The sequence below is a fragment of the Charadrius vociferus genome, unplaced genomic scaffold, assembly GCF_000708025.1.
Source record: "Charadrius vociferus isolate BGI_N301 unplaced genomic scaffold, ASM70802v2 scaffold311, whole genome shotgun sequence".
Classification (NCBI taxonomy): Eukaryota; Metazoa; Chordata; class Aves; order Charadriiformes; family Charadriidae; genus Charadrius; species Charadrius vociferus.
This window is the reverse complement of record NW_009646965.1, coordinates 659,578-684,480: the sequence shown is the minus strand read 5'-3', so window position 1 is coordinate 684,480 and position 24,903 is coordinate 659,578. Positions and strand designations below refer to the sequence as shown.

The 24,903-nt window shown below is 36.9% G+C and overlaps 1 protein-coding gene across 1 annotated transcript in view; it reads left to right on the top strand.

Moving 5' to 3' along the window:
• The window catches only part of ATP11B (ATPase, class VI, type 11B), a 52,278-nt gene that overhangs the window by 5,058 nt on the left and 22,317 nt on the right, over positions 1 to 24,903 (top strand). The window contains exons 4-23 of the mRNA XM_009895299.1: positions 3,868 to 4,011; positions 4,137 to 4,229; positions 4,354 to 4,457; positions 5,723 to 5,770; positions 8,662 to 8,726; positions 9,296 to 9,377; positions 10,627 to 10,777; positions 13,453 to 13,650; positions 13,930 to 14,088; positions 14,371 to 14,543; positions 14,940 to 15,008; positions 15,973 to 16,046; positions 16,132 to 16,235; positions 16,376 to 16,557; positions 17,299 to 17,502; positions 17,775 to 17,928; positions 21,531 to 21,633; positions 23,005 to 23,150; positions 24,371 to 24,430; positions 24,724 to 24,851. Coding sequence (XP_009893601.1) covers positions 3,868 to 4,011; positions 4,137 to 4,229; positions 4,354 to 4,457; positions 5,723 to 5,770; positions 8,662 to 8,726; positions 9,296 to 9,377; positions 10,627 to 10,777; positions 13,453 to 13,650; positions 13,930 to 14,088; positions 14,371 to 14,543; positions 14,940 to 15,008; positions 15,973 to 16,046; positions 16,132 to 16,235; positions 16,376 to 16,557; positions 17,299 to 17,502; positions 17,775 to 17,928; positions 21,531 to 21,633; positions 23,005 to 23,150; positions 24,371 to 24,430; positions 24,724 to 24,851 — 2,441 coding nt within the window. The remainder of the gene's footprint in view (positions 1 to 3,867; positions 4,012 to 4,136; positions 4,230 to 4,353; positions 4,458 to 5,722; positions 5,771 to 8,661; positions 8,727 to 9,295; positions 9,378 to 10,626; positions 10,778 to 13,452; positions 13,651 to 13,929; positions 14,089 to 14,370; positions 14,544 to 14,939; positions 15,009 to 15,972; positions 16,047 to 16,131; positions 16,236 to 16,375; positions 16,558 to 17,298; positions 17,503 to 17,774; positions 17,929 to 21,530; positions 21,634 to 23,004; positions 23,151 to 24,370; positions 24,431 to 24,723; positions 24,852 to 24,903) is intronic.

Sequence of the window (24,903 nt, the reverse complement as noted above, 5' to 3'; positions counted from 1 at the left end):
GGGAAGAGATGCAGTCATAGCAACTGAAAAGTAAGCAGGAGACTGTTATGGAGCTACAACTGGAATTTCAATTTGCCTTCTGTGCCAGTAAGACCCAAAGCCACCCTGAAATAGCGCAAAAGTAAAATAGCTTTAGGTTTCAAGCAGGTAGAATGGTGTTTGGGTCAGAGGGGATCTTAATGCTAGAGTAATATTTGAACTAAGATTTCATCCTGTTGCTGTGCAATTTGTATATGTAGAGTGTCCTAATGCTATTCAATTGCAGTTGTTATCATCCCCAAAAATCACATGTTCAAGATCTATAGTCATAAGTAGGCAATAGAAAATATCACTTAAAGCTGTGTGAACTAAGAAAGATTGTGCAACTTGGTTATATAGATTAGATATTTTTTTTCCCAGAAAGAAGCTGGACTTCTATAAATCTAAAATAGTCCAAAATAGTCTATTACCACCTTGTTTCCAGACGCCTAATCTTGTCATGGGGAATTTAAGTACCTTACTGTCTGTCACTTGCAAAGAATAGAGATTCTGGCATTCCCTCTAGAAGTTTCAAATCATTCATGACTTGCCAAGCATCAAGAGTTTTTCTGATTGTCTCGATATCTCTGCAAGGACTATTGGAACCACCTAAGCTGATCTAATGGACTCCCATGTTTGTCCTACCTGCCGCAAAGTAGGCGAGCAGTATTCACAAGCTGTTCTCTTGGAAAGACAATTCAGTGTGCTGTTTCCAACAGACTGTCCTTGGACAGGGATGAAAGATAAATCTTGTGTTGGAATGCAGAGGGGAAAATACCCCGTATGGTCTCAAAGCCAGCTCCTGTTTTCTCTCAAACCAGAAGTGCACTAGGAAGCAGATTTTAGAGGAGGAAACCCCATTTGAAAGCTGTGGGGCACTGGTTCTGTACAAAGTTACGCGAGGATAAATGTTAAACTACAACTTGGTAGTCTCTCCAAAGACGAAGCAGAAAAATAGAAGCATTAACCGTGCGGGTTTGAGATGCTTGGCAGTGGGTGGAAAAACTCTCCCCTGCTTCCAGAAGGCCAGTTAACGTGACACCTCTAGCAAACCTCAAAACTCAGCCTTATTTTAATCTCAGCCAAGGAGATAGAACTTTTTCTTCTTGGAGGTGTAATTGCACCTAGGTCAAAAGAAGGACATACAAGACTGCCAAGTGATGCAACTCATGCTGTGTCATTTTGTCTGTCTTTTTAGCCAGAGCGCTTTCCTCCTTATGGCTGTGAAGATGTGTATGCAGTCCTCAGAGGAGTCCAAAATTAGAAAATAAAAGAATTAAAAATAAAACAAAAATTAAAGTTGAAAAACCCAAAACAAAATACAACAAAGTAAAGGTATTTCCTGAGGAACTTTAGGGAACTTCGTCCATTTCAATACGTTCATATGTATTTAGCAAACAAGCTGATTGGACACAGATGTTTACACAACTGTCAGGTAAATTAGAAACAACTACTTTGCAGGGTTTGATTAAATAAAGATCTAAACTGAAAATGAAAAACCTGGTAATATAATATGCAGGCCTCTTTTAATTTTAGTCTTTTCTTAAGTACGTTGATGCAGTTATTTGAGAAGGATTTAAGAATATAATTTACTTGAGGCATTTTAATCTTTAGTTTCTGTTCATGAAATTAAGCAACATTCCCTGTATTCCTGTTGCACCTTTTTTAACAGTATTTTTGTGATATTGGCAAGTGAGGCTAAGGAACTTTCAAAAATGCCGCAGTAGGTAAATTTTGGGGGAATTTAAACTGGCCACAGTAAGTTGGCTCTTAAGAATTCCCTGGTGCGAGGTGTCACCCTTGTGTTGTAGGCAGTAGGTGTCAGATGGAGAAAGCGCTGAAATCTGTACTTTCTAAAGAAGGTAAACTTCAGTTCGTTGCCAAATGCCCATATTGCTCATCTGTTCAGGTTTATGAGACAAATGCCCCAAGGTTACTGGATGTGAGTTAAATCCTTGTTTTCTTCTGTCAGTCACCTTTAACAAGGAGCTGTAGGTACTGACTCTTGCTTTTCCATACTGAGTAGGAAGGATTCTTTAAGAGTCTTACTTAGGGCTTTTAGGATTTTGATTTCCCAGTATCTATCTGTGTGGCTGCTATTGCTACACACTACTTAATTATTTATTTTTAAGCAGTTGGCATATAAAGCTTCCTCCTCCTTTTTTTTTTTTTTTTTTTTACCCCTAGGTAGTGTAGTTGTGCTGCCCTTACTCATTTGTGCTATTAACAGTGGAGGTACATGAAGGTAGAACTGCAAAACTATACTTCTAACATGCTAAATTCATCATATAACTTTCCCCCAAATTTCAGTCAACTGCATAATTCTCCAAACTGCATCTGCATTAGTACTCTTTGTATTATGACATTCATATATAATGTTTGTAGTGTTCTAAGATGAGTTGGGTTATGCTTGCTGTATCAGAAGGCCCCCTTCTTCGGGCTGCAAACTTCCAAGGAAGTGGGTTTAACTCTTCATGTTTTTTATACCTACAGAAAAGCATTTTAGGAAATGCCTCTATTATTCTAAATCAGTTGCAGGAGTCTTGCCAGGATGTAAGAGGCGGTTGAACTTGCATAGACCGATCCATTTCTTGTGCTTGCTCGTGGGGCTTTCCAAACAGTACCTCGACTTGGGAATCAGAAATCGTGCTATTGAAAATCATGCTATTAGATTAAATAAGCAATATATTTGTAGTTTAGGAAACTGAAAGGGGAATAATATACCTGGATTCACTCTCATGAATATTTGCACATCTGTGTGCATGGGATAAAGGGCAATTAAAGAGGTGCTGAATATCAGGTAAAGGAAAACGTGCTTAATTTATCCATTAAAAACACAGTTGCTGCAAACTGTTGTGTTAGGACTGTCAACCAACTAAAACCTCAGTCATCTTCCCTTGCTACAGAGAGCAAGGGATGTGTGATGTCTGATGTGTGATGAATGTGTCATACAAAATTAAGAAATCTTCAGATTTCATGCATATGCTATGGCAGTAACTATAAGTAGTGCTATATGGTATGACATGAGGAAGTAATTTCAGTCTGTTACTTCTCTTAAAAAAAAAAAAAAAAATCCATAAGAGAGACTGGGAGTGATTGTTCCCAGTTTTGTGGTTTATTATTCCATATAGATAAAAGATTGAATGGGTGCTTGTTCATTACCTCTCCTGTGAAGACAGGCTGAGAGATTTGGGGTTGTCCAGCCGGGAGAAGAGAAGGGCTCCAGGGAGACCTTATAGCAGCTCTCCAGCGTCTGAAGAGTGCCTACAAGAAAGCTGGGGAGGGACTTTTTACAAGGGCATGTAGCGATAGGATGAGGCAGAATGGCTTCAAACTGGAAGAGGGTAGATTTAGAATAGATATTAGGAAAAAAAATTTTCACTCTGAGGGTGGTGAGGCACTGGCACAGGTTGCCCAGAGAAGCTGTGGCTGCCCCATCCCTGGAGGTGTTCAAGGCCAGGTTGGATGGGGCTTTGAGCCACCTGGTCTAGTGGGAGGTGTCCCTGCCCATGGCAGGGGGGTGGAACTCTATGATCTTTAAGGTCTCTTCCAACCTAAACCATTCTATGATGTCATCTGTAGAAAGTATCACTGGCTGTTTGTTTCAACAGAGCATGGGACTATGAAGTTTCTTCACCACTTTTGTTACTTTATTTGCCTTTACTCATTTGTGTAAAGTGAGTGAAAATTAGGAGGTTTCCCAGCTCCTTGAGTAACAGCTGTAGTAGAAAGGCAAGAGAAGTATTCAGGCTATGCAGCAAGTAATTTGAAGCACATTTGCATAGTAAATACTTGATACGCTTTATAGGTTTCTTGCTTAAAAAGTAAATTTGTATGTGTTTTCCAAAGGGTTATGAAGACTGGCTACGACATAAAGCAGACAATGAAGTAAACGGTGCTCCGGTTTATGTTGTTCGAAGTGGTGGCCTTGTAAAAACTAGATCTAAAAACATTCGGGTATGTGCCTCAGGACAAATTGAAAATTGTATTTCTATTGCATAGCTAAAGCTCTTCTTTCTTTGCTAATCATTGTGGCTTGTTTCATCATGATTCGGCAGCAATGCTGAAATGAATTCTTCAGTTTTAGAACTGTTTGTACACTTGTCGATTGTGTTCACTTCATTTTTTTTTTGGTGCTTCTGTCATCTGATCGAGTCGACGGTTCATGCCATGTTACTACCGCAAGTTTGGATGGAGAAACCAATCTTAAGGTCTGGGTTCCCGCAGTGAAATAGAATGCAGTTAATTTGCAATGCCATTTTCATTTCAGCCCGTTGAAATAGCCCCTCCGCCCGGTAGTCCTGTATCATTAGCTTAATGGACTCTGTTTTACAGACACATGTTGCAGTCCCAGAAACAGCAGTGTTACAGTCTGTTGCCAACCTGGACAAACTTGTAGCTGTTATAGAATGTCAGCAGCCAGAAGCAGATCTGTACAGGTATCACTTTATTAGCAAATATTTTGAAATTAAAACAAAATGAAGTGTTTAATATTAGGAATATTGTGGCTCTTGCTTGGATTAAAATAGCTTGAGACATCTGCTTAAATTTTAGGTTTTAATAATGAGCAGAAGTGTGTAAATATATGTACTTACTGAAGGTTGCGTGGGACAAGTTATATTTGAGTATTTCAGTAGTGAATCAGAAGTTATAGGATAATATTTGCCTCTTGTATTTTAATCATGACACTTATGTACATTTCTGTTCTAACCAGTGCAGTTGTTTCCAAATTTAAAAAATTAAATGGCCCATGAGTCTGAGCAGAGTGAAGAAAGAGTTGTATAAGCCTCTGCCAGGAGATTTCAGTACTATGTAGTATTTTTTTAATGGAATTAACTCAAACTGTAGCAAATTATTGTAAGCTTATGTTAATTCTAAGGATATGTGTTGGTCACATTTATTTTGCTTATGAGAAGATTTGAACTCCATTCTTCAGCAGCAAAAAATTAGATTAAAAACAGTTGCATCTGATTTCAGCTTTTAAGGTCAGCAAGCAATGTGCTAGACTCTGTAAAATGGCATCATATGTAACAAAAGTTATATTCCCATCCAAGTTTCTCCTGAATAGTATAATGGCAAATTGTAGCTATCAAGTAGTATTTTTCAAAATCCAAGTATATCACAGCAGTTATTCTTAAGTAAGCTATGGGATCTTTGAGAAATATTAAGGTCTTAAAAACTGAGAAACTTAGTTGGAACAGCTGTTCAAATATTTTATCTTTAGTTCAGAACATCAAGTTAAGGTACAATTACTACAGAAGTTTATGTCCCTATTTGTAGTTGGGGTCATGCTATATATGCAAGAATCGGATTTTAAAAACCGAGTAGATTGGCTTTATTAAATGAAAAATTACTATTTCTGATGGATAATATGCTAACTTATATTTGTTAAGGAATTATTTCTTAATGAAACAACTCACAATCTGTTTTAACTAAGAAATATAATATTTTATGGTTTTATTAATGAAACCTAGTAGACTTTCTCAGGTGACCGCTGTTTTGAAGGATGAGTGTTTCTGTTGTTAAATCTCTCTTGTAAAATTATTGCCAGTGTTGCCATATTGTTTTAATTTGATTTTTTTTTTATAAAAGTTGATTATTTTGTATTTGTGAACCATTAATGACTTTTTTTAAATATAGAGGAGGCTTTTTATATTTTTGAATCTTTATGTTGATATTTCTAACATATGGCCATCTTTCATAGATTTGTTGGAAGAATAACTATAAGTCAACAAACTGAAGAAATTGTACGGTAAGTAAAAGATTAATGTTTAGAACTGATGGAGCTGGTTAAAAACATGACAATCACAAAAAAGAGTTACTGTTGAATATACGAAAGGGAGGGGTATTTTTACTGAAAGTATCAATTGTAGTTGCACGCTTCAGATGGGGATGAAAAAAAATTAGTGAAAGTTTGTTCATTACTGTCCAGTTTTTCAGATTTAATGGGACAGTTCTGGAAAGCTTAGCTGTTCTGAAGGGGATAATGTTTAGGCACTGGTAATCAGCTGTAACTTTGTTGCTATTTGTTATTTAAAACATTTGTTCATCTTAAACATTTTCCCGTCGCGTATTACATAGACCACAACAGATCCCGTTACCTGTTTATCAGACACTGGGCAGGTGTTTTTGCAGCTGAAATTCATAGAAATTATCAGTCTGTTTTAACAAAGCCTCTTCTACAAATTTGTAGCTTTTAGTATGTATTTCAAACTACTGTACTACCTGAACTGTAAAGATAAGTGCTTACATCTGTAATAGTCAACACATAATTGTGTGCACATCAAGCTATGTGCACATAATCATGTGCTCACAACCTTTCCCTGAGCAGTCCTGCTTGCAAGTAGCATACCCCTAAACACCTGTGAAAATATAAAAATAAAGATGTTAAGCCACTTACAAACCTACATGTGGACTTCCTCAAAAGATTGCTAATTGTGGTGGGTTGGCCCCAGCTCACGGTCAAGCATTCACACAGCTGCTCATTCACTTCCCCCCACCGCAACAGGACAGGAGAGAAAAAAGGGAGAACAGGACTGAAAGGTCGTTGTTTGAAAGAAAGGCAGGGAAATCACTTTCAAGAAATGGCTAGATTTTCAGCAATGTTTATCGTGCAAGTTACTTAATTGTTTTCTCTTGAGAGTTGTTGACAATCGAGCTTTCAGAAACATTGGTCACATCTTCTTAAAATATGAAGTGCTAAGTTATGATGTATAAATGTGTCACAGAAACAGATAAATCCATTTTGATTCTTTAACTCTTCTAATGTCCAAAACGTTATCCTTTGCACATTTATATTTTTAGTGAAGTTCCTACCCAAATCAAATATTAAAGCAGTATTATTTTCCATGTAATGTGTGCATTCATTCTGAAGAATTGAAAGTTTTGCAATCTGAGCACCTCCTGTGAGACTGGCAAACATCTGTCAATATTAGATCAGAGTGACGTGGAGTTCAGAGCGAAGCAATGATTTTTCAGTGGTTTTGCAAGAACTATGGGAATGTAGAAGGCAGATCACTTGGCCCCAATCCAATGCCTTGGCCATCCCCCCCAAAAAAACCACCTAAACCCCTCCAAAAACCCACTTGGCTGTTTTCTAAGGTCGCTTTATGAGCTACTTCACTTAAAGTTTTTCAGAATTCATTACTGCCAAGCTTGACAGGTTCAGCTTTGGCATAATCTATCAAAATAATTTAGTTGACAACATGTAACAGAGCCAGTTTAAAGGGAGTGTGAAAAAATAATTGCGAGTTAGGTCTACTGGTGGAGCTATATCTTCTGACTGTCAAAGATAAACTTGTCTGGTCTTGTGTTGCACTGATTCAGGTTTGTATTTTGGGTTTGTCAGACTGGTTTTACAAACTGGAAAAAACACTTGAATCCAGAAATATACATTAGAGTTCTTATATAAAAAAAAAAAAAAGGTTAAATTATTGAGCATTTAGTCCCTATTAGTTCTGTTTTTCTGTTAAAGTTTGAGTCTAGCCTAAAATATTAACATGTGTGTGTAATTTAAAGAGCTTATTGTAATCGGGGTGAATAACTGATGCACACAGTATTTGTGATGGTAACAGTCACATTTACAGTAACATTTAAGTTAGATGTTTAACTGGGAGGTGGGTTCTGGGCTTGGGCTTGTTTGGGTGGGGTTCTTTTTTGAGTAACTCAGGGTTATGCTTTCAAAGGAACTTCAAGTCTAAGAGCTTTGTTTATATAATAGTGATCATGGACGGCCTGTGGTACAGCTAATGCAAAAGTAAGACAAACCCATGGCCTTGTATGCTGTAGCACTTCGTATATAATCTTTAATTCTTTTGTTTATACCCAGTAGGTCAACCTGGCCACTGCCGTTGTTCAGTTTCTGCTTTCATTTGAAACACTGGCAAAAATAGTGAATGTACCTTTTTTTTATTGTTTGAAACCAACCGTGTGAGCGGTTTCTAAAGACGATACAACCGCTGGAGTAGAACATATGGCTCTAACCTTATATGAACCTTGATTCTAACTGGACCTTTATTTTCGCAGCACTGTTTGCAGTTAACTTAGCCAATAGAAATGAATGTATTAATGTGGTGTGACAGATGTGAGGAAAGAACATTTATGAAATCTTACTCTTGTCTTAGGAAGCAGAACTTGCACTGTTGTGGTAGTGGTGTGCCCATCTAGTTGTTTGTTTCTCTGGTATGAATAGCTTTTGAAATTGCTAGGTCGTTCCAGTTTGACAGAGGGTAGAAGTGAGATATAGGTAAAATAATCAAACCAAAAATAGCACTCCTGTTGCAGTGTGAGCTCAACAGGTTTTTTGCCTACTGTCTTAAGTAACTTGCAGGTCTCTCTGAAACAGCTGTTTGGTATATGAGCTCAATCACCGATTATGGGGTATCGAACAGTGGCGAGAGAGTGTGGCAGTGGCCAAAGGGAGACATGAAAGGAAACTGAGAGCTCTGTGGAGATGTGCGTGTGAGGTGTGGTGAAAGGTGTAAGAGGATTGAGGATGGACCTATATGAGGGTGGGGTTGGAGTTGTTGCAGTGGGAATTCATAGGGGATATAGGACACCTTTGCATAGGTAACTGGATTTCATTAATCCTACAGAGTACCGAGCAGCTGATTTTTAAATCCTGATATGTCTATTTCTTTTTAGACCTCTCGGGCCTGAAAGTCTCTTACTTCGTGGAGCAAGATTAAAAAACACTAAAGAAATATTTGGTTTGTAGACACCTAAATATTTAAAGAGTATTCTCTCCTTAAAACATGTTAATGAACTGTGCTTTAATTCTACTGGCACTGAAGAAATTGTAATAATCTTGCTGGCTGTTACCTGAGGGGATGTGATTATAGATGAAAGTAATGATGATATACTGAAGAATCTCTAAGGATATAAAGTTCCAGCTCTGCTCTATGAAAATATTTGAAATGGTTTGATAAAGGAATAACTTAACTTCAATGGATAAATGACTGTTGTTACTGTTACCCATTGTTCAAGGCTTTCTCCTGAGATTTACCATTATGATTTCCATAAAATGCATATTGAAAAGCAGTACAGTCATAATAATGAACAGTGGTTTAGTAGGTGTTAAAATTACTACAGTAGTACTGTTTTACTGTAGCAGAATATTGCAAATACTTACTAAATAGTCTCACCATTGTACTGAAGTAAACACAAAAGTAATATCACATCTTGATTTTATCCTATGCCTCTTAAAACAAAAAATTCTGCAAACTCTATATATGTAGAGAATAAAATATAACTTTTTCCCTGTTGCTTTCCTTCACAGGTGTTGCAGTGTATACAGGTATGGAGACAAAGATGGCATTAAATTACAAGAGTAAATCTCAGAAACGGTCAGCAGTAGAAAAGTATGTTTATTTTCTAATATCTTTCTTATTTGTAGAGTTTTAACTTAGTTTTTCCTTGGTAACTTTAAAACCCGATGATCTCCTCGTTTGGTTGTAGGTGAGGGAAGAGAGTGTAATTGCTTTGCCTTCAGTAGGAAGCTATAAAGATAAAATGTGTTTCTTGCTATTTCATCCTTTATTAATTTATCAGTAGTGTACAAAGTTGAAATACACAAGCATAAACAGGAATAAAGTAGAAAAAGATAGTTCAGAAGGTTTGTTTTTTCTGAGATGTGAGGATGATTTAATGATAGGTGAAATGCTACTCGACCTAGATGCTTGGAGATAGTTTTCACAACAATTCCAGCCTCTGCTGTTCTATGCATCCTTTACTGTAAAACTGCATCATGCCTTTAAAGAGGATGGATTGAAATGAAGTCTTAATTGCTTGCAAATCTTTGTCCTAAATCCTAGTATTTGATATAATGGAAAATACCTGTGTTTCACAGAGAGTAAAGGATATAGCCTATCCAGTGAATCTTGCTACTAGCACAAGTCACAGGCTCAGTTTTAAAAATCTTTGCTTGTAGTTACAGGATAGGTGTTACCATAATAGAGATTTATGTGATGAACCTCATGAATTATTTTAAAAGGAAAGGTAGTTCTGATACATTGCCTTTGTTCCAGTTACTAAAAATCTGAGATGGCCTTCCAGCATTCTTCTGCAAACAGCAGATTCTTCTATAGCCAGATACAAACAGAACTGTAGAGTGCACAGGAAAAGCCAAGGGATGGAAAAATGGTCTGTCTAGCATTACAGAATATAAAGGCACGTTTGACTATATCCTGGTCATGGCGTGGCCTGGCTTAAATAATCAGATGCAAATGGTAGTGCTCTTCTAACTGCCAAAAAAGGTGAAGCCTTGGATTTACACAGTGGTGCTTTGTACTGCCTTCACAGCCTTGCTAGATACTCAGGGAAGCAGGGAAGGATGTCAGCCCTGGACAACAGGTGTGACACAAGTCAGCTGTTGGGGTATTCTTTCACCTTAATCTAGTCTTCATACTGATAAACGTAAAGTATATCTTAGATGAAGGATTTCCTTTCGCCGCTGTTGCTTGTTTGTCACATGGAAACTTTATATCCATGTCAAACACAGGAAACATTTTAAAATAAAAAATAAAAAATTGTCCAATAAGTTTTTGATCAATTCATCCACAGTGTGTCAACAGATTAACTTAAATAAACTTTTTTTTTGCCTCTTTGTAGGTCAATGAATTCCTTTTTGATTATTTATCTAATAATCCTCCTCTTTGAAGCCATTCTGAGTACTATTTTAAAGTATGCGTGGCAAGCTGAAGAAAAATGGGATGAGCCTTGGTATAATGAAAAAACAGAGCATGAAAGAAACAGCAGTAAGGTAATGTAGTTCTACTCAGTTGCATATCTTTGGAACCCTCAGTCACTATACTGAATGTGATATTTATTATGTCCCTATTCTTGGATTTAGGTGTAACTACCATGTGATCCACTTGCAAGTTTGTATGCTATTGTCTCAGTATTTCTAACAGAGTTAGTCCTATGTAGCCTCACCCTTGTGTAGAAATAACATACCTCTGTTACTGGTTGGACTTTTCCTTTATGAAAAGACCAAACTTTCTGAAAATTTTGAGTTTTGTTAGGACATATTTCTGATGTTGTATAGTCTTATAGTTACTGCTCTTTTGGTGTCTTTTGAAGTTTCTCAAATGAAAAGAGGAGGAGGGCAGCTGTTCTTGTGCATGTTCTGTTGCAGTGATTTCACAGTTCGGGCATTTTGGACGTACTGTGACGTTGAGATTGGTCAGACAATTTTGTAAGGCTGCAATTTTGCTCAAGCCTCTGCTTGCCTTCTCACTTTTCTGTGGAGACTGGAGGGATACTTGGAAGTATTCCTTGAGTCTGCGGTTCGGAGAAATGTCCTTTTTAATCATTACGTACTTTTCTGTGTTCTGTTTAATTTTTGATTTCTGTGTGACTCTATCTTCTTCCAAAGCAGTTCAGGAGCTGGTTAGAGCTGATTCTAAGCAGTATAGGGGATTTTCAAAGTGCAGAAGAATTGGAAATCCAGTTTTCACATGTGATGATGTGTCAGATGTTTAACACTCCACACCACCACCATCCCCGTGTCCAAGAGAGCTGAGAATCAAATGCACTCACTAGGTGCCACGTGTGCAAAAACATCCAGATCCCAAGTCAGGAAAGTTCTGTTTTGCTTCATAAGTAGAGTGAAACTTGGCGTTAGTACATAGTGGTTCAGGAAGGAAAGAGAAGTAATTTGAGAATGTCTTTGATTCAAGGAGAGTTAAGAGTTCACTGGCATTGGGGTAGAACATGCAACTTTCTCAGAAGCTTGTCATGCAAAGTGTTTTTGTGGCTTTACTGGAAAAAATATCTTTATCTCAATGCTGTGTTTTGATAAAAATTACTAATTCAGATTATCACTACAGTTATTGAGGAATTTTTTATGCATTCTAAATAGTCTTATCTTAAAGTGTCACTGCTGAAAAGTACTAAATGAATTTAAAAGTCTTCAGATTGTTTAGTGACTTTTATTTTTAGTACCTGCACCCACTTAACGTGCTTTCAACTGTTTGAGGTTGTCAGTCAAGTAAATTCTTGGCTCCTCTTAAGTTGAAGTAGTTGCTATGTAAGTTAGACTAGCCTGTGGAGCCTTTTCAGTTCCGAATAGAATAGGGATAAGTATTTACTCAGTCTTACCATTCCTTTACCTTTGCCTTCAGGAGCATACAGAGCCATCTGTATTTATGCAAGATCACTCTGCCTTTATCGTGTCTTTGTTTTTCTCTCTCCCTTGTTTACTTCCGCAATCTGCTTTGCATTTCTCAATATGCTGACATCCTTACTTGGAGTGCTTTCTCTGTTCATCTGTCCTGTATTGTGCAGATTGTTATTTAATAGACAGTGCTTGAAGAAACTCACTAACCTTAGTAATTCTTCTCAGTATATCTTCTCTTACATGAATTACTGCTTTCAGTCCTTACCTATCTTTTCTGGTTTAGTTTGGAAGATCTCTTAAGGCACAGAACTTCCTGATTTTTTGTCAGGCACATTAATTGTTGGTACTTTTATTAAGTAATTAAAGCAACACTCCCTGGTTAGAAAGAACATTTAGCTTTGCAAACTATTGACTAGTTCTATGCTCCCTTTCTTCAAAAAGTTTTCCTGCACCAATATCTGGTGGAGTTGAAAGAGATGTCCCGGTTTTTCTCATCTCAACTCTCCCTTGCTCAATATTCAGGTGTTGGTAAGAGTCTTCCCAAAGTACAGTTTAGATACTGAGTTTGTTATGCAAATGAAAAAGAGAGTTCAAAGAGACTGTAATGTTGCATTTTAGAGTTTGTTAAAATTGTCATACTTGAGAAATTTCTATCCTGTTACATAGCGGTTTACCCAAAACGTATGTGTTGAACACAGTGATTTGAAGAGGCATAAAAGAAGTTTGTGCCATTGAAATCCACACCGTCTCTTTCTTGTCATGTAGTCTGGATCACCCACATCACTGGGGAATGCCGTAGGCAGGAACCCTCTTGTTGCTCTGCTCTCCTAAACTAATACAGAATACTTGCAGATTCCTCTGATGGCATGGAATATCAGTTGTTTGCCTTCACCACTTATCGTTCTTTAGAAAAGCCTGTGAATGGTGCTGTTTGGTGGAATGGGGAACACATTTGTTTTTTTAGACCCAACTCTTTCAAGAGCCCTGTTTGAAAACAGAATTGCCATGACATTTAATATTAATTGGCAGCCCTCCTGACAGATTCAGTAGAAAGGACAAAAATAAATAAACTTGCAAATTGAAACATCCCATCATAGCTTAAGGCAGTCTTTTTGCATCAGTCTGAAGGCACGTTACTGGGGCAACCTGGAAGTGCTTGCGTTGTCGCTGTGTGTGTTCTCTCTCGTGTACATGGGACTTGGTCTCCTCTAGCTCTGTCAATTTTTCATTTTTCGTACATATGGAAACATAACTAAGTAACCATGTTTCACGTGATTGCTGCAGTAACCTTTACTTTTTCTCTTTTTCTCTTGTAGATTCTGAGATTTATTTCAGATTTTCTTGCTTTTCTGGTACTTTACAATTTTATCATACCTATTTCACTTTATGTGACTGTTGAGATGCAGAAATTTCTTGGATCTTTTTTTATTGGCTGGGATCTTGATCTCTATCACGAAGAAACAAACCAGAGAGCACAAGTAAATACTTCAGACCTCAATGAAGAATTGGGACAGGTAGAGTAAAAATTATGTTCTCTCTTTTTTTTTTTAACCTTCTGTTTTCTACTTCTTTTTTAATATTAAAATTCAATGCTGGAGACTTTTTATCGGTTGCACTTTGATTTCTGATTAATTGGAAAATTAATTTCTGGCATTCGATATTTATAATTTAAATTTTTACACGATCAAAAAAAAGGTGTGGAGAGTGTTTTTGGGTTTGTTTTGTTTTTTTTTTTTCCCCTTCTAATGAGTATACACAACTCCAAGCCTGTTTTTTGTTCTGTTTTACAAAAGGTAGAGTATGTGTTCACAGACAAAACCGGTACATTAACTGAAAATGAGATGCAGTTTCGGGAGTGCTCCATTAATGGCATAAAGTACCAAGAAGTCAATGGTAAACTAACTCCAGAGGGGTTTTCTGAAGATTCTCCAGATGGAAACAGGCATAGTTTGGTAAGACTTTTTTTTTTCCCCCTCATTAAGCATCCTAGGTAGAAAGTGTTTTATTTCAGGGAAACAGTCTTCTAGCATTAGCATGTTTTAAAAAAGCAGATTTTCTGAATAATTTGAAGCTATTAAGTGTTACTGAACAAATAATATTTATTAAACATGTTGAGATGTGATTATTTAACATGGAATAGTTGGCAGATTTTTAAGTAAAAGCATACTTAAATATGTTAAAAACTGGGTTTATAACTAAATGTTACAAATAAAGGGTTTTTTTCTTTCTTCTAGATGAAAGAGGAAGAACTGTTCTTGAAAGCAGTTTGTCTTTGTCATACAGTGCAGATCAATGCAGATCAAACAGATGGTGCTGAGGGTCCCTGGCATGCCAATGGAATAGCATCTCCATTGGAGTATTATGCTTCTTCACCAGATGAGAAAGCTTTAGTTGAAGCTGCAAGCCGGTGAGTTGTACTGCCAAAACTCTCTAAAGTAGAAATTGCCTACTAGGGCAGGCGATTCGTGGTAAAAACAACCTTAGAAATTGCTCAGAGAGACTGTAGAGCCCAGAGCCTGGCACTGTCAGTTTGCTATGAAAAATACACAAAAACCTAGGCATATTATAAAGTGATGATTTAAAATGTTTATGGAAATCCTTGAAAAATTATGGGGGACAAAGTACATTACTATTAAAATACTGTAGAAAGCAGACATTCTTCATTTTCTCTGGAAATAGAGAATAGTAATGAGGTATAAGAGTCTCTCTCTCTTTTCTTTTATTTTCTTCTCCCCCACCCCCAATAATCAATTGACATTATATTTAAATTGATGATTAAATGTATATTTTCTTTTCATTTTAGGGTGGGAGTAGTATTTACTGGAACTAGTGGCGACAGCATGGAAGTAAAAAGTCTTGGAAAACCAGAAAGGTATTAATTTTTGTTTCTTTTGAAAGACAGAACTGTAGTGAAGATTAATATAATGTTCTCCTCTTAATTCTCTCTGTTCATAAGAAAACCTTGCCTTTCCACAGCGTGCTCTTTTTAATTCTTTTCCCTCGACATCTTCAAGATAGCTTGCATCTTATTCCTAACCAATTGAAATTGAGATGCAAGCATTTTGTGAGTTACTCTGTGTAGCTGTGTATTATAACAGTTTGTATCTTTACCTGTTCCTCAAAGGTAGAGACTGTAGTAGTGGTGGAAAACTGGATTGCTTATTCAAGTTCTTAAAGTTTGTGCTTTAAGTTCAAGAATTTCTCAGAATCACTCATGTATGCATAATCTAATTATTTATATTAAACTTTCCCAAAATGGGTAGAAAAATTCTTGATAACTGTATATCTGCAGTACGTCACAACACATTTTATCCACGTGATCTTTGTCAGTTAGTTGGCAGTACTTTAAACTTCAATGTCTAAAATTAATTTTCTAAACTAGTAGTAACATAACAAAAAATAGGCTGGTTGTCAGGGAACATACGCTCTTTTTTTACTGTGTAGATTGTTTACAAGTGTTAGAAATCAAAATGTAGTTTTCAAAGTTACACCTGAAGTAACAATAGAAGGATAAAGGAATAGGTAGGAGCTGATTGTAATCTGCAGATGTAAAGCTAGCGTTCAGGAAACTATTGTTACTGGTAGAAGAGCCTTTTATTCTTATAGAATGGAATTAAATGTATATAAAGTGATGAAAAGCAATCAATTGCACAAACACCAATAACAGTGGTTGTTGCTTGACAGTGGTAGCATTACTTTTAGAGTTACTATATAAAACTGACACTTTGGGGAAAGCTCTGTGGGGTAAGTGTATATTTAGAAGTAATAGTCTTTGGAAATTTATTTCTAAAAATGTTTCCTTCCCCTTCCTTCGTCTATGAAAACACAAAATACAGGTACAAATTGCTCCATGTTCTGGAGTTTGATCCAAATCGCAGACGAATGAGTGTCATTGTAGAGAGTCCCTCGGGTAAGTGAGCAGAAGTTGCACAAGCTGCAATTGAGAACTGCACTTGAGTATGTATTCTTAATTTCTGTTCTGTTGTACTTTTTAGGGGAAAAGCTTTTATTCACAAAGGGAGCAGAATCTTCCATTCTTCCTCGTAGTAAGAGTGGAGAAATAGACAAAACAAGGATACACGTGGATGAATTTGCTTTGGTAAGTCTGTGTTTGCCCAGGTGATTGGAAGAAAATTCTTCCAGTACAAATTCTGTGACTTGAAGTGAACAAATTGCAGGTGACACCTTGTTAGGTCAGAATCTCGTCTACTCTGAATGTAGTCTTTTATTTTCTCACAGAAAGGACTAAGAACTTTGTGCGTAGCCTACAGAAGATTCACGCCCGAGGAGTATCAAGAAATTGGCAAACGCCTTCATGAGGCCAGGACTGCCTTACAACAACGGGAAGAAAGATTAGCAGATGTATTCAACTTCATAGAAAGGGATCTGGAATTACTTGGGGCTACAGGAGTAGAAGACAAGTATGCAATGGAGTTTCTGTTAACTACACTCAAAAATACAGCGAGTTTAGGATTTGTAACTGAAATATGATGTGTGCCATGAAAAACTCTCCCACCACCACCAAAAGTTCTGTGCTATTCTTGCTTAGTATGTTTACCACTCTTTGGCTTGAGGAGCATTCAAAACACATATTGTACCAACTGATTTTTGGCTCAGTAACGATGACATGCGGTGTGCTTCATCAGGAGAGATTTAATGGACGTAAAACAGAATAATTGCAGTAAATATTTAGGGTAACGGCTAATTCCATGGGAAAACTTCTATACTATAGCTACTTTGCAAGGCATTCTGCTTGTATGTGTATATTCTTTAAGTCAGAGGGTATATTGTGCACTGGAGTGTACAGATGGAGCACTTAAAAGCTTTTCATTTACCACAGTAGATGGTAATTATTGTGGACTGTTTTAAAGCTTCTCAAATACAGCAATGGTGCCTAACTTAATTTAAGATTTGTTTATTACAAAGTTCTGATCACTTAGCAGGATTGAAGTTTGGTTTTTGTTTCATCAAGGCCTTCGTTCTGTTGCTGGTAACAGCATGTTATCTGCCAAACTGTGATTCTCCGAAAATGTATGTAACGTTGGAAATGCAGTCTTAAATCATCATGACAGTGGGGCTGCAGGATTAACACGGGGTTACAGCGTGAGCTCTTTTTTTTGTACAGTGTTTGATTGGTTATTTAAGATTTTTCTTGTTTCTAGACTGCAGGAGAAAGTCCAAGAAACTATAGAAGCACTCAGGTTGGCTGGTATCAAAGTGTGGGTACTCACTGGAGATAAGCACGAAACGGCTGTTAGTGTCAGTTTATCCTGTGGACACTTTCACAGAACCATGAACATCCTTGAGCTTGTGCAGCACAAGTCAGACAGTACGTGCGCAGAGCAACTGAGGCAGCTAGCCAAGAGGTAAAATACCCAAGGTGTCGTTATCTCAGTGATCACCTTAGCTTAATTTTCTTTTATTTTCAAATTGTATGACAATCTCCTTGATGTATGTGCCAAACACATGAAGTTACCTTTTTAGAAATCTGTTTACTAATATATTAACAGGCTTGAAGAAGCAGTCTGTCTAACAGGCTGACTTCTTTGTTTATTGTTTGGGCAACTGCATAGTTCATAGCAAAATTTAAATTTTTCTCTCGTGCCAATACAAAGCCAACTTTTTTGTCCCTGAATAGAATAAAGGAAGACCATGTTATCCAGCATGGACTGGTTGTGGATGGGACCAGCCTCTCTCTTGCACTCAGGGAACATGAAAAACTGTTCATGGAAGTTTGCAAAAACTGTTCTGCAGTGTTGTGCTGTCGCATGGCACCCCTTCAGAAAGCAAAGGTGAGTGAGAATATAATCAGGACGTTATCCTGTAGGTATTTTTATCGTGCTTTGAGGGGACAAGGATTTCTGGAACTGCTTTGTTTGTTTGCCTGACCTTTCTGTGACTTTTAAAATCCATGTTCAGTTGATCTGGAGTAGTTTCCTCAGAAGTTTCTACATGCATTTACGAAAACTTGCAACTGGATGGAGGAGAAAAAGGCTAATCTCTAATCAGCCTCTTGTGAGTGTGCTGTGAGGCAGTAGCTATCCTGATCACCTGCATGCGTTTGCATTGCCTGTTCCATCACTTCTCCAAACCAAAAAAAAGAAAGCTAAATTGAAAATTCATGAAGCTGTAGGGGAAAAAATGTTCTTCTCTAAAAAAAAAAAAAAAAAAATACTGAAAGTTGAGGAGGAAGTAGAAGGGGAAGGGAAACTGAGACCTAGTCTCCAGGGGAGTTTTGCCTCAATGCTCTCTTCTAAAACCGTTTTTCCTTCACATATATTTGATTGTACTCAAATACAGCTAAAATTCAAATTCAGATTTTGTGATTTTTCTTTTTTAATCTAGAAAGCTAAGCTCTGAAGACCTATATTATTTATTCTTGCCTTTTGAAATTTTCTCTCTTCATTTTATGCTTCTTTTCCTTTTTTTGACTAAAATCCAATGGTATAATGATTAGAGTATTTTTTAATTTGCTATACTTTTAGCTTATCTGTAAGCCATAAAGGTTTTTTGCATCTATTTCCAGTAATACTAAGCCACTGAAAGGACACTGTCTCCCACTCTTATTTTTACACCTTGTCAAAAAGAAAAGCAAAAAAGACATCTTATTACCTTAAGGCACTAGGAAACCGTTATGTGAGGTACTCCAAGTGCAAAAGAGAGCAGGCTGTTATACTGTAGCATGAGTGACCTGTTTTGAGGTCACTCTTCCTGCATTCAACATTTAGCTGGACTTTTAATGCAGTCTTTATATACAGCTGAGTGAAGTGATTTTAAAATTTAGTGTAATATTAGTTTCCATAAAATGTTACTTTTTTTGACTGCTGTGAGAAAAGCAATTTATTGCATGCATCCACCTTATGTACACCCTTTTAGCTGAAATTTTTGCCATCCCCTCTTTTGAAGGTGTGGTTATTTGCTTATGTTGTGCCCTTGTTCTTATTTTATTTGACTTGATTTCTAATGTGTTTTGTACTGCCAAATTTGGCAGATAGCAGTCAGTAATGCTTTCCTTAATTCTTATCCTGTCCAGCAGATTATCTCCATTGTTTCCTGTGTTTTGTCATGAAGGACAGTAAAACCTAATTTTCATGGCAGTGGCTTTTTAATTTTAAACACTGAAGTCCATAAATCACTGAGACAAATGCCATGCAACATGGGAGGGGAGGGTGAGGAAGGAACTGTATTGCAGTTTATTCTAGCCTTGCATTTGATTTTCTGCTGTAGGTACACTTTTTGTGAAGTTTATTCAAAGGTTAAGCTGGAACTCAGCCTAATATTTCCCTCATTGTTTCCTTTAATGTTAATGCTTGTTAATAAATGGGTAGAGGTCTCACTACTTTTCTTTTTTTATATATTTTGTGGCTCTGAAGCCTTTTTAAACATCTTTCATGTCTGTCATCCAGAGCTGCCGCTGATTGCTGTTGTTAAAATTTGCCAGAGGATTTGCCTTGACCTTTTGGCATAGATGTTTGTCTGTCTAAATTACTGCAGTCTTCAGTATCTCGTGAGGACGGATCGGGGTGACATACTGCAGCCTTGCTACCTCTTTAATGCTGCTTACTAAGATCTAATGGTAAATGTACTTGAAATAATTACCCCTTAGGAATAGGGAACCTTTAAACTTGAATATCAATACCTGCAATTAGGTAATGTATTCCCACGATCAGATGGATTTCTCTGAACTGTGGACCGTATTTAATCACTGTTGTGTTCCTCATGTAAAGGGAGGAACACTGTTCTGTTCCTCATGTACTGCACCTATGAATCAATGCACTGACGCTGCCAGCTACAATTCAATTATTTGAATGCAGTTGTCTGTGTCTACTTGCCTCATGCAGTTGTTGTTCTGTTGATATTTCCCCTTTGGGTTTTCTGGAACTTCAGGGGAAAAGTCTTTTGTCCATCTTTTCATGGACAAATATTTTTGATTTTTGGAAAGCCTTCTAGATGTGCGTTCACACCTTTACCTCTGCAGCCCACTTACGACTGAATTAGTGAAGCTTCTAGCTTTAGTTAGAGCTCTCTGGGAGGTTAACAAATTATTTATTCTCCTTAACCAAAAACCTCATCTAACTAACTCCTGTTTATTTAGAATATTGTTGGCACTTTTACATTAAAGATCTGTTGCTTTTTCTGGGAAGAGTGGGATATCGCTGCTCTTCTTTTGAGTATTTTAGAGCATTGTATGTAAATACATTTTTTTCTTCTTTCTGTCATCTCTTCTTCTCTGACTTCCCAGTACCTAACTAAGAATACCCATTGGTGATAACAACGTTGCTTTAAAAAGAAACTATTTTCCTTAACAGCATATATTGACCTTTATGAGCTAATACGTTGGTTTTTTCAGATTTGTCTTTTGCGATGATTAGTTCCAGGTGTTCTGTCACTTAAGCTTTTTTTCCAGTAGCATCTGATGCTGGTTCAGGGTTCTTTTACAGCATATAAGTTTTCCAACAGCTGTTCCCATCCCATTCCTTTGGCTATACTAACAACGCATACTTAATTATACTAGCAGCCCTCTATTGCACTGTGCTTCAGCTGTCTGGGGAAACTGCTGTCTAAATGTGTACTTTGCTCAGCTGGATTTACCAAGATTAATTCTTTAGGGTATTCCAAAGAAATATTCTACTGTTGTCTCATGAGCGCACCAGGTATTATGTTACTTTAGTACTGTCCTGAGTCCTGACCTTTCTTGCAGTTGAAGACATGGAGTTACATCTCTTTCCATCTGTGAAGAATTTTCAAATGCATGAACACGGCTTGGTTATACCCTTTCTATCCTTTCAACACACTCCTTGCTTCCATGCAGTAGTGTACCGTTTGGGCCCTCTTGCCTTATCCCTTTGTTATTCAGCATGGAATGCAGGGAGCAGAATTATAACCTTCCATTGGTAGTTCATCTGTTCGGAGAAGTAAAACAAAGGAAACTAATCTTCTTTTAAAACTACTCATATTGCTGAGTAAGTTTCCTCTGTGACCTTTAACTATGTAAAATATTGAAAAGGGGAATGTCTGGTAAATGACATTAAATCTGGTTTACTCCCTAAGTAAATATGCAGTTCCAACTTTTACTTGACTGTTTTATATGATAAAGTACCAAATTAAGAGTTGTGAAAGAACATCTAAATATGAACTGCAAAATAAGCTCAAGTCAGGCATAATATTTAAATAAGGCTTGTGCCCCAAAGCAAGCAGCTTTTCTAGAGGAGCAATGCATTTGCACATGTGATATGCCAAAGATGTTTTTTACCCAAGTGTGCACATTCATACAGTGTAGTAATTATATTTACAGGTAGGTAACTAAGGTACTTGGAAATTAGAGGCATGTTTTGTAGATAGACTATCTGTCTAATTTGAAAAATTTCTACCTCTTTTTTTTTTTTTTTCCCAGGTAGTGCGACTGTTAAAAACGTCTCCAGAAAAGCCTATAACATTAGCAATCGGTGATGGTGCTAATGATGTGAGCATGATACAAGAAGCACATGTTGGCATAGGTAACTTACTTTTGTCAGAAAAGATAATGGCAAATACAATGCGAATTTTAGTAGAGGATTAGATCATGAATGGTATTTATAAGCAGATGAACTTGTAGGGTTTTTGCACCTGTGTGACAGGATGTTAATCTGTGTGATTCTGAGATCTGCTGTATCAGAGCTTTGGTGAAATTTAAAATTTAAGGCTGTTGGCTTTCACAAGTCTTAGGTTTATTCTGTAGTCTGCCAATAATCAGAGGTCCTGCTTAAGGCTGCCTTAAGAACAGCAAAGATTCTCTGCAAGTAGAATCTCAGAATTGAGTGCTTCAGAGTACAAAACATGCATGTAACTGAATTGGTACCCATCAATTAGTGTTTTGGTATTTCCTTTACTGACTTTGGATGGTGTTTGTTGCAATAGTAAGTGCTGAAGGTTCTTACCTGAGGTGTTGGTACATGAGGATATTCAGTCTGTCACTCTTTGTGATTAAAAAGCTGTATACAGTGTTTATCATGTAAATCACACGGCTGTGATTTTGACAGCGGGAATAGCCTGCTTGAGAAGGTTGCAGGCCAATAGCAAATGATATTTTATTCTACAGTGGGTTTCTTAACTAACTGAAGCTTATGAAAAGTAAAATTAACAAGTTTTTATTGTAATTTGTAGCATATTAGGGATTAGATGCACATTGTTCAAAACTAGCAAGTCTTTGCCATGGAGGGTGACGGGGGACCTTTAGACTTTTTTTAAAAAAAAAAAAAAAAAGGGAGGGGGCAGCCAGCACTTTTAAGTGGCTTGTTTTAGGAATCCTGAGTTTTTCTTCTGTAAAAGAGCATTTTGAGTTCTCTGTGTATGCTTATCCATATCTTAGTAATAGTTTTTAGAAATGAATTTGTGTTCAGCTGTGACACGCGACGAGCATTGTCAGCCCATCAGAGTAAGAACAACGGTTCCTTTATACTGCCGTTAAGTGTAGGTCATATGTTATTCCCAGAAAGTACTGCAAGAAAAACCTCTCTGAAGTAAAACATACTAAGTAAATTGATAATTAATTATGGATTGATCATGGTTTGCTTGGTTTGGGAATTTTGATTTTGTACGAGTGTTACTTCTATGTCTTTCCGTACATCTTTTTGTAAGAATACTTTATGGAAATAGTCTTTTTTTTTTTTTTTTTTCTTTTTTAAATGGAATCAGCATCAAATGAATAGTTTCCCATAGTTGTGTCAGGAATAATGCCTTCATTTGGAATTGAAAGTTGCTGAAGTCTTTATAATCTTGAAGTACAGGAAAACAGAGCTGTAGCTTCAGATGTATGTTGTTGGGTTTTTTTCTTAAACTTTCATTCTTACGTTTAACCTGCTTCCTGTTTTGTTTCCCAAATACTACAGGAATCATGGGCAAGGAAGGAAGACAAGCTGTAAGAAACAGTGACTATGCAATAGCACGGTTTAAATTCCTTTCCAAGTTGCTTTTTGTTCATGGGCACTTTTACTATATTAGAATAGCAACCCTTGTACAGTACTTTTTTTATAAGGTAAGTCTTCAAGTTCACAGAAAAACGTCTGACTTTTTCCCAGCAAGAAGTTTGTTTCAGATCTAACGTTTTTGTTGGGAACAGGTTGAATATCTTTGTTCAAACATGTTTTCTGGGCTTTTTTGGTATTTAACGGCCAAATGCAGTAGTTTAACTGTGGAACTGTTTAGTACTTCCACTTGGAAATAGGTTCTAAATATCACAGTGAGTTTGCCTAGGCTGAAAGGCAGACACGTTTGCTTTCTGAAAGCAGTATTAGTAGCTTGAAATTAAATGCATTTTTTAGCAAGATGTAAAATTATAACCTTTTTTTAAAATTGATTTAATATGAACTGAATTAATTCATCTTTCTTAAAAGGAAAAAGGAAATAGTTGAGGGAGGGAAGGGCCTGCAGAAAGCGTGTGTGTGGAGATCAAGCTCGTTGCCGGCCGCCTCACCTTAAGAAAGCCTTGACTTAAAAAACCCGGAGGTGACACACTTCAGGGGAAGTGTAAGCACAGGGACTGAGTCATCTCTGGATACCTCTGGGGGATCTGTGGGCATGGAGCAGCAGGGTGAGCTTAGGCAAAATACTAGAAGGAGTGGAGGGATGGCCCTGGGAGCTCAGTCCTGAGTTGGGGTGTTTGAAATGCTGATAATGTCTGGGGTTTTTTTGTTTTGGGGTATTTTTGTTTGTTTTTTTCACTTGATTATCAATTTTGATAAGAAGTCAAAATCCACTATCTTACTTGAAATTTATCTGGGATTCTAACTGACCACCAAGCCACTTTTTATCTTCTATTGTTTGCTCTCATTTAAAGGCAATGCATGGTGTTAGGTTTTGAGGTTTGTTTTCTCTACTGCCATGCAAAAAGCTCACATAGTTAAGGCACAGGCTTTCTTTAATGAAATATGAAAACTATTTTGCAAAGAAATTCTTAAAAAGAAACTGAGGGGAAAATGGGTGGATTTCTCCTCCTTTAATACTACTTGTACTCCCATAATGAGATGTGTTCATCAAGCATGTATAATTAAGTTTATATTTTTCAGGTTCACTGTCCTAAATGACAAACAAAACATGCTCTTGAGCAAAGCACATTGCTTCACTTTGCCAAGTAAAATACTGAAATGTTTTATGCTCTCCCTGTGTATTTTTACAGCTTGTAAGAGTTAGCAATTTCTTTAGGGTTGTGAGGCATATACTGAGGATTAACTATTTCCTTCACTTTTCTTTTTTCAGAATGTGTGCTTTATTACACCACAATTTTTATATCAGTTCTTCTGTTTGTTTTCACAACAAGTAAGTATTGGATGCCTTACTCTTGGTAAATGTGCATGAAACACTCAGGGTAAATAACTAAAAAAAGGGGAAAGAACTACCCAGGAGCAGCACAGATTTTACACTTATATATCCAGCTTCATTTTCTATATTTGATAGCTTGATGTTACTAGATGGTTATGTAAGTATAGCTTTTTATCTAACTAGTAAAATCACGTAATGATTTGTTGCTGCTATTAGTGTGCTAATAAAATTTAAGAAATGCAAACTTTTTTCTTTATAAGACTCAAAATAATTTTTGTTTCCGTTTTCAGACACTCTATGACAGTGTATACCTGACTTTGTACAATATTTGTTTCACTTCCTTGCCTGTCCTCATATACAGTCTTTTTGAACAGCATGTGCATCCGCATGTATTACAGAGTAAACCTGTGCTTTATCGGTATGTATATCTTACATATATTGTCACAGTAGCACATAATTTAGAGCAGCAG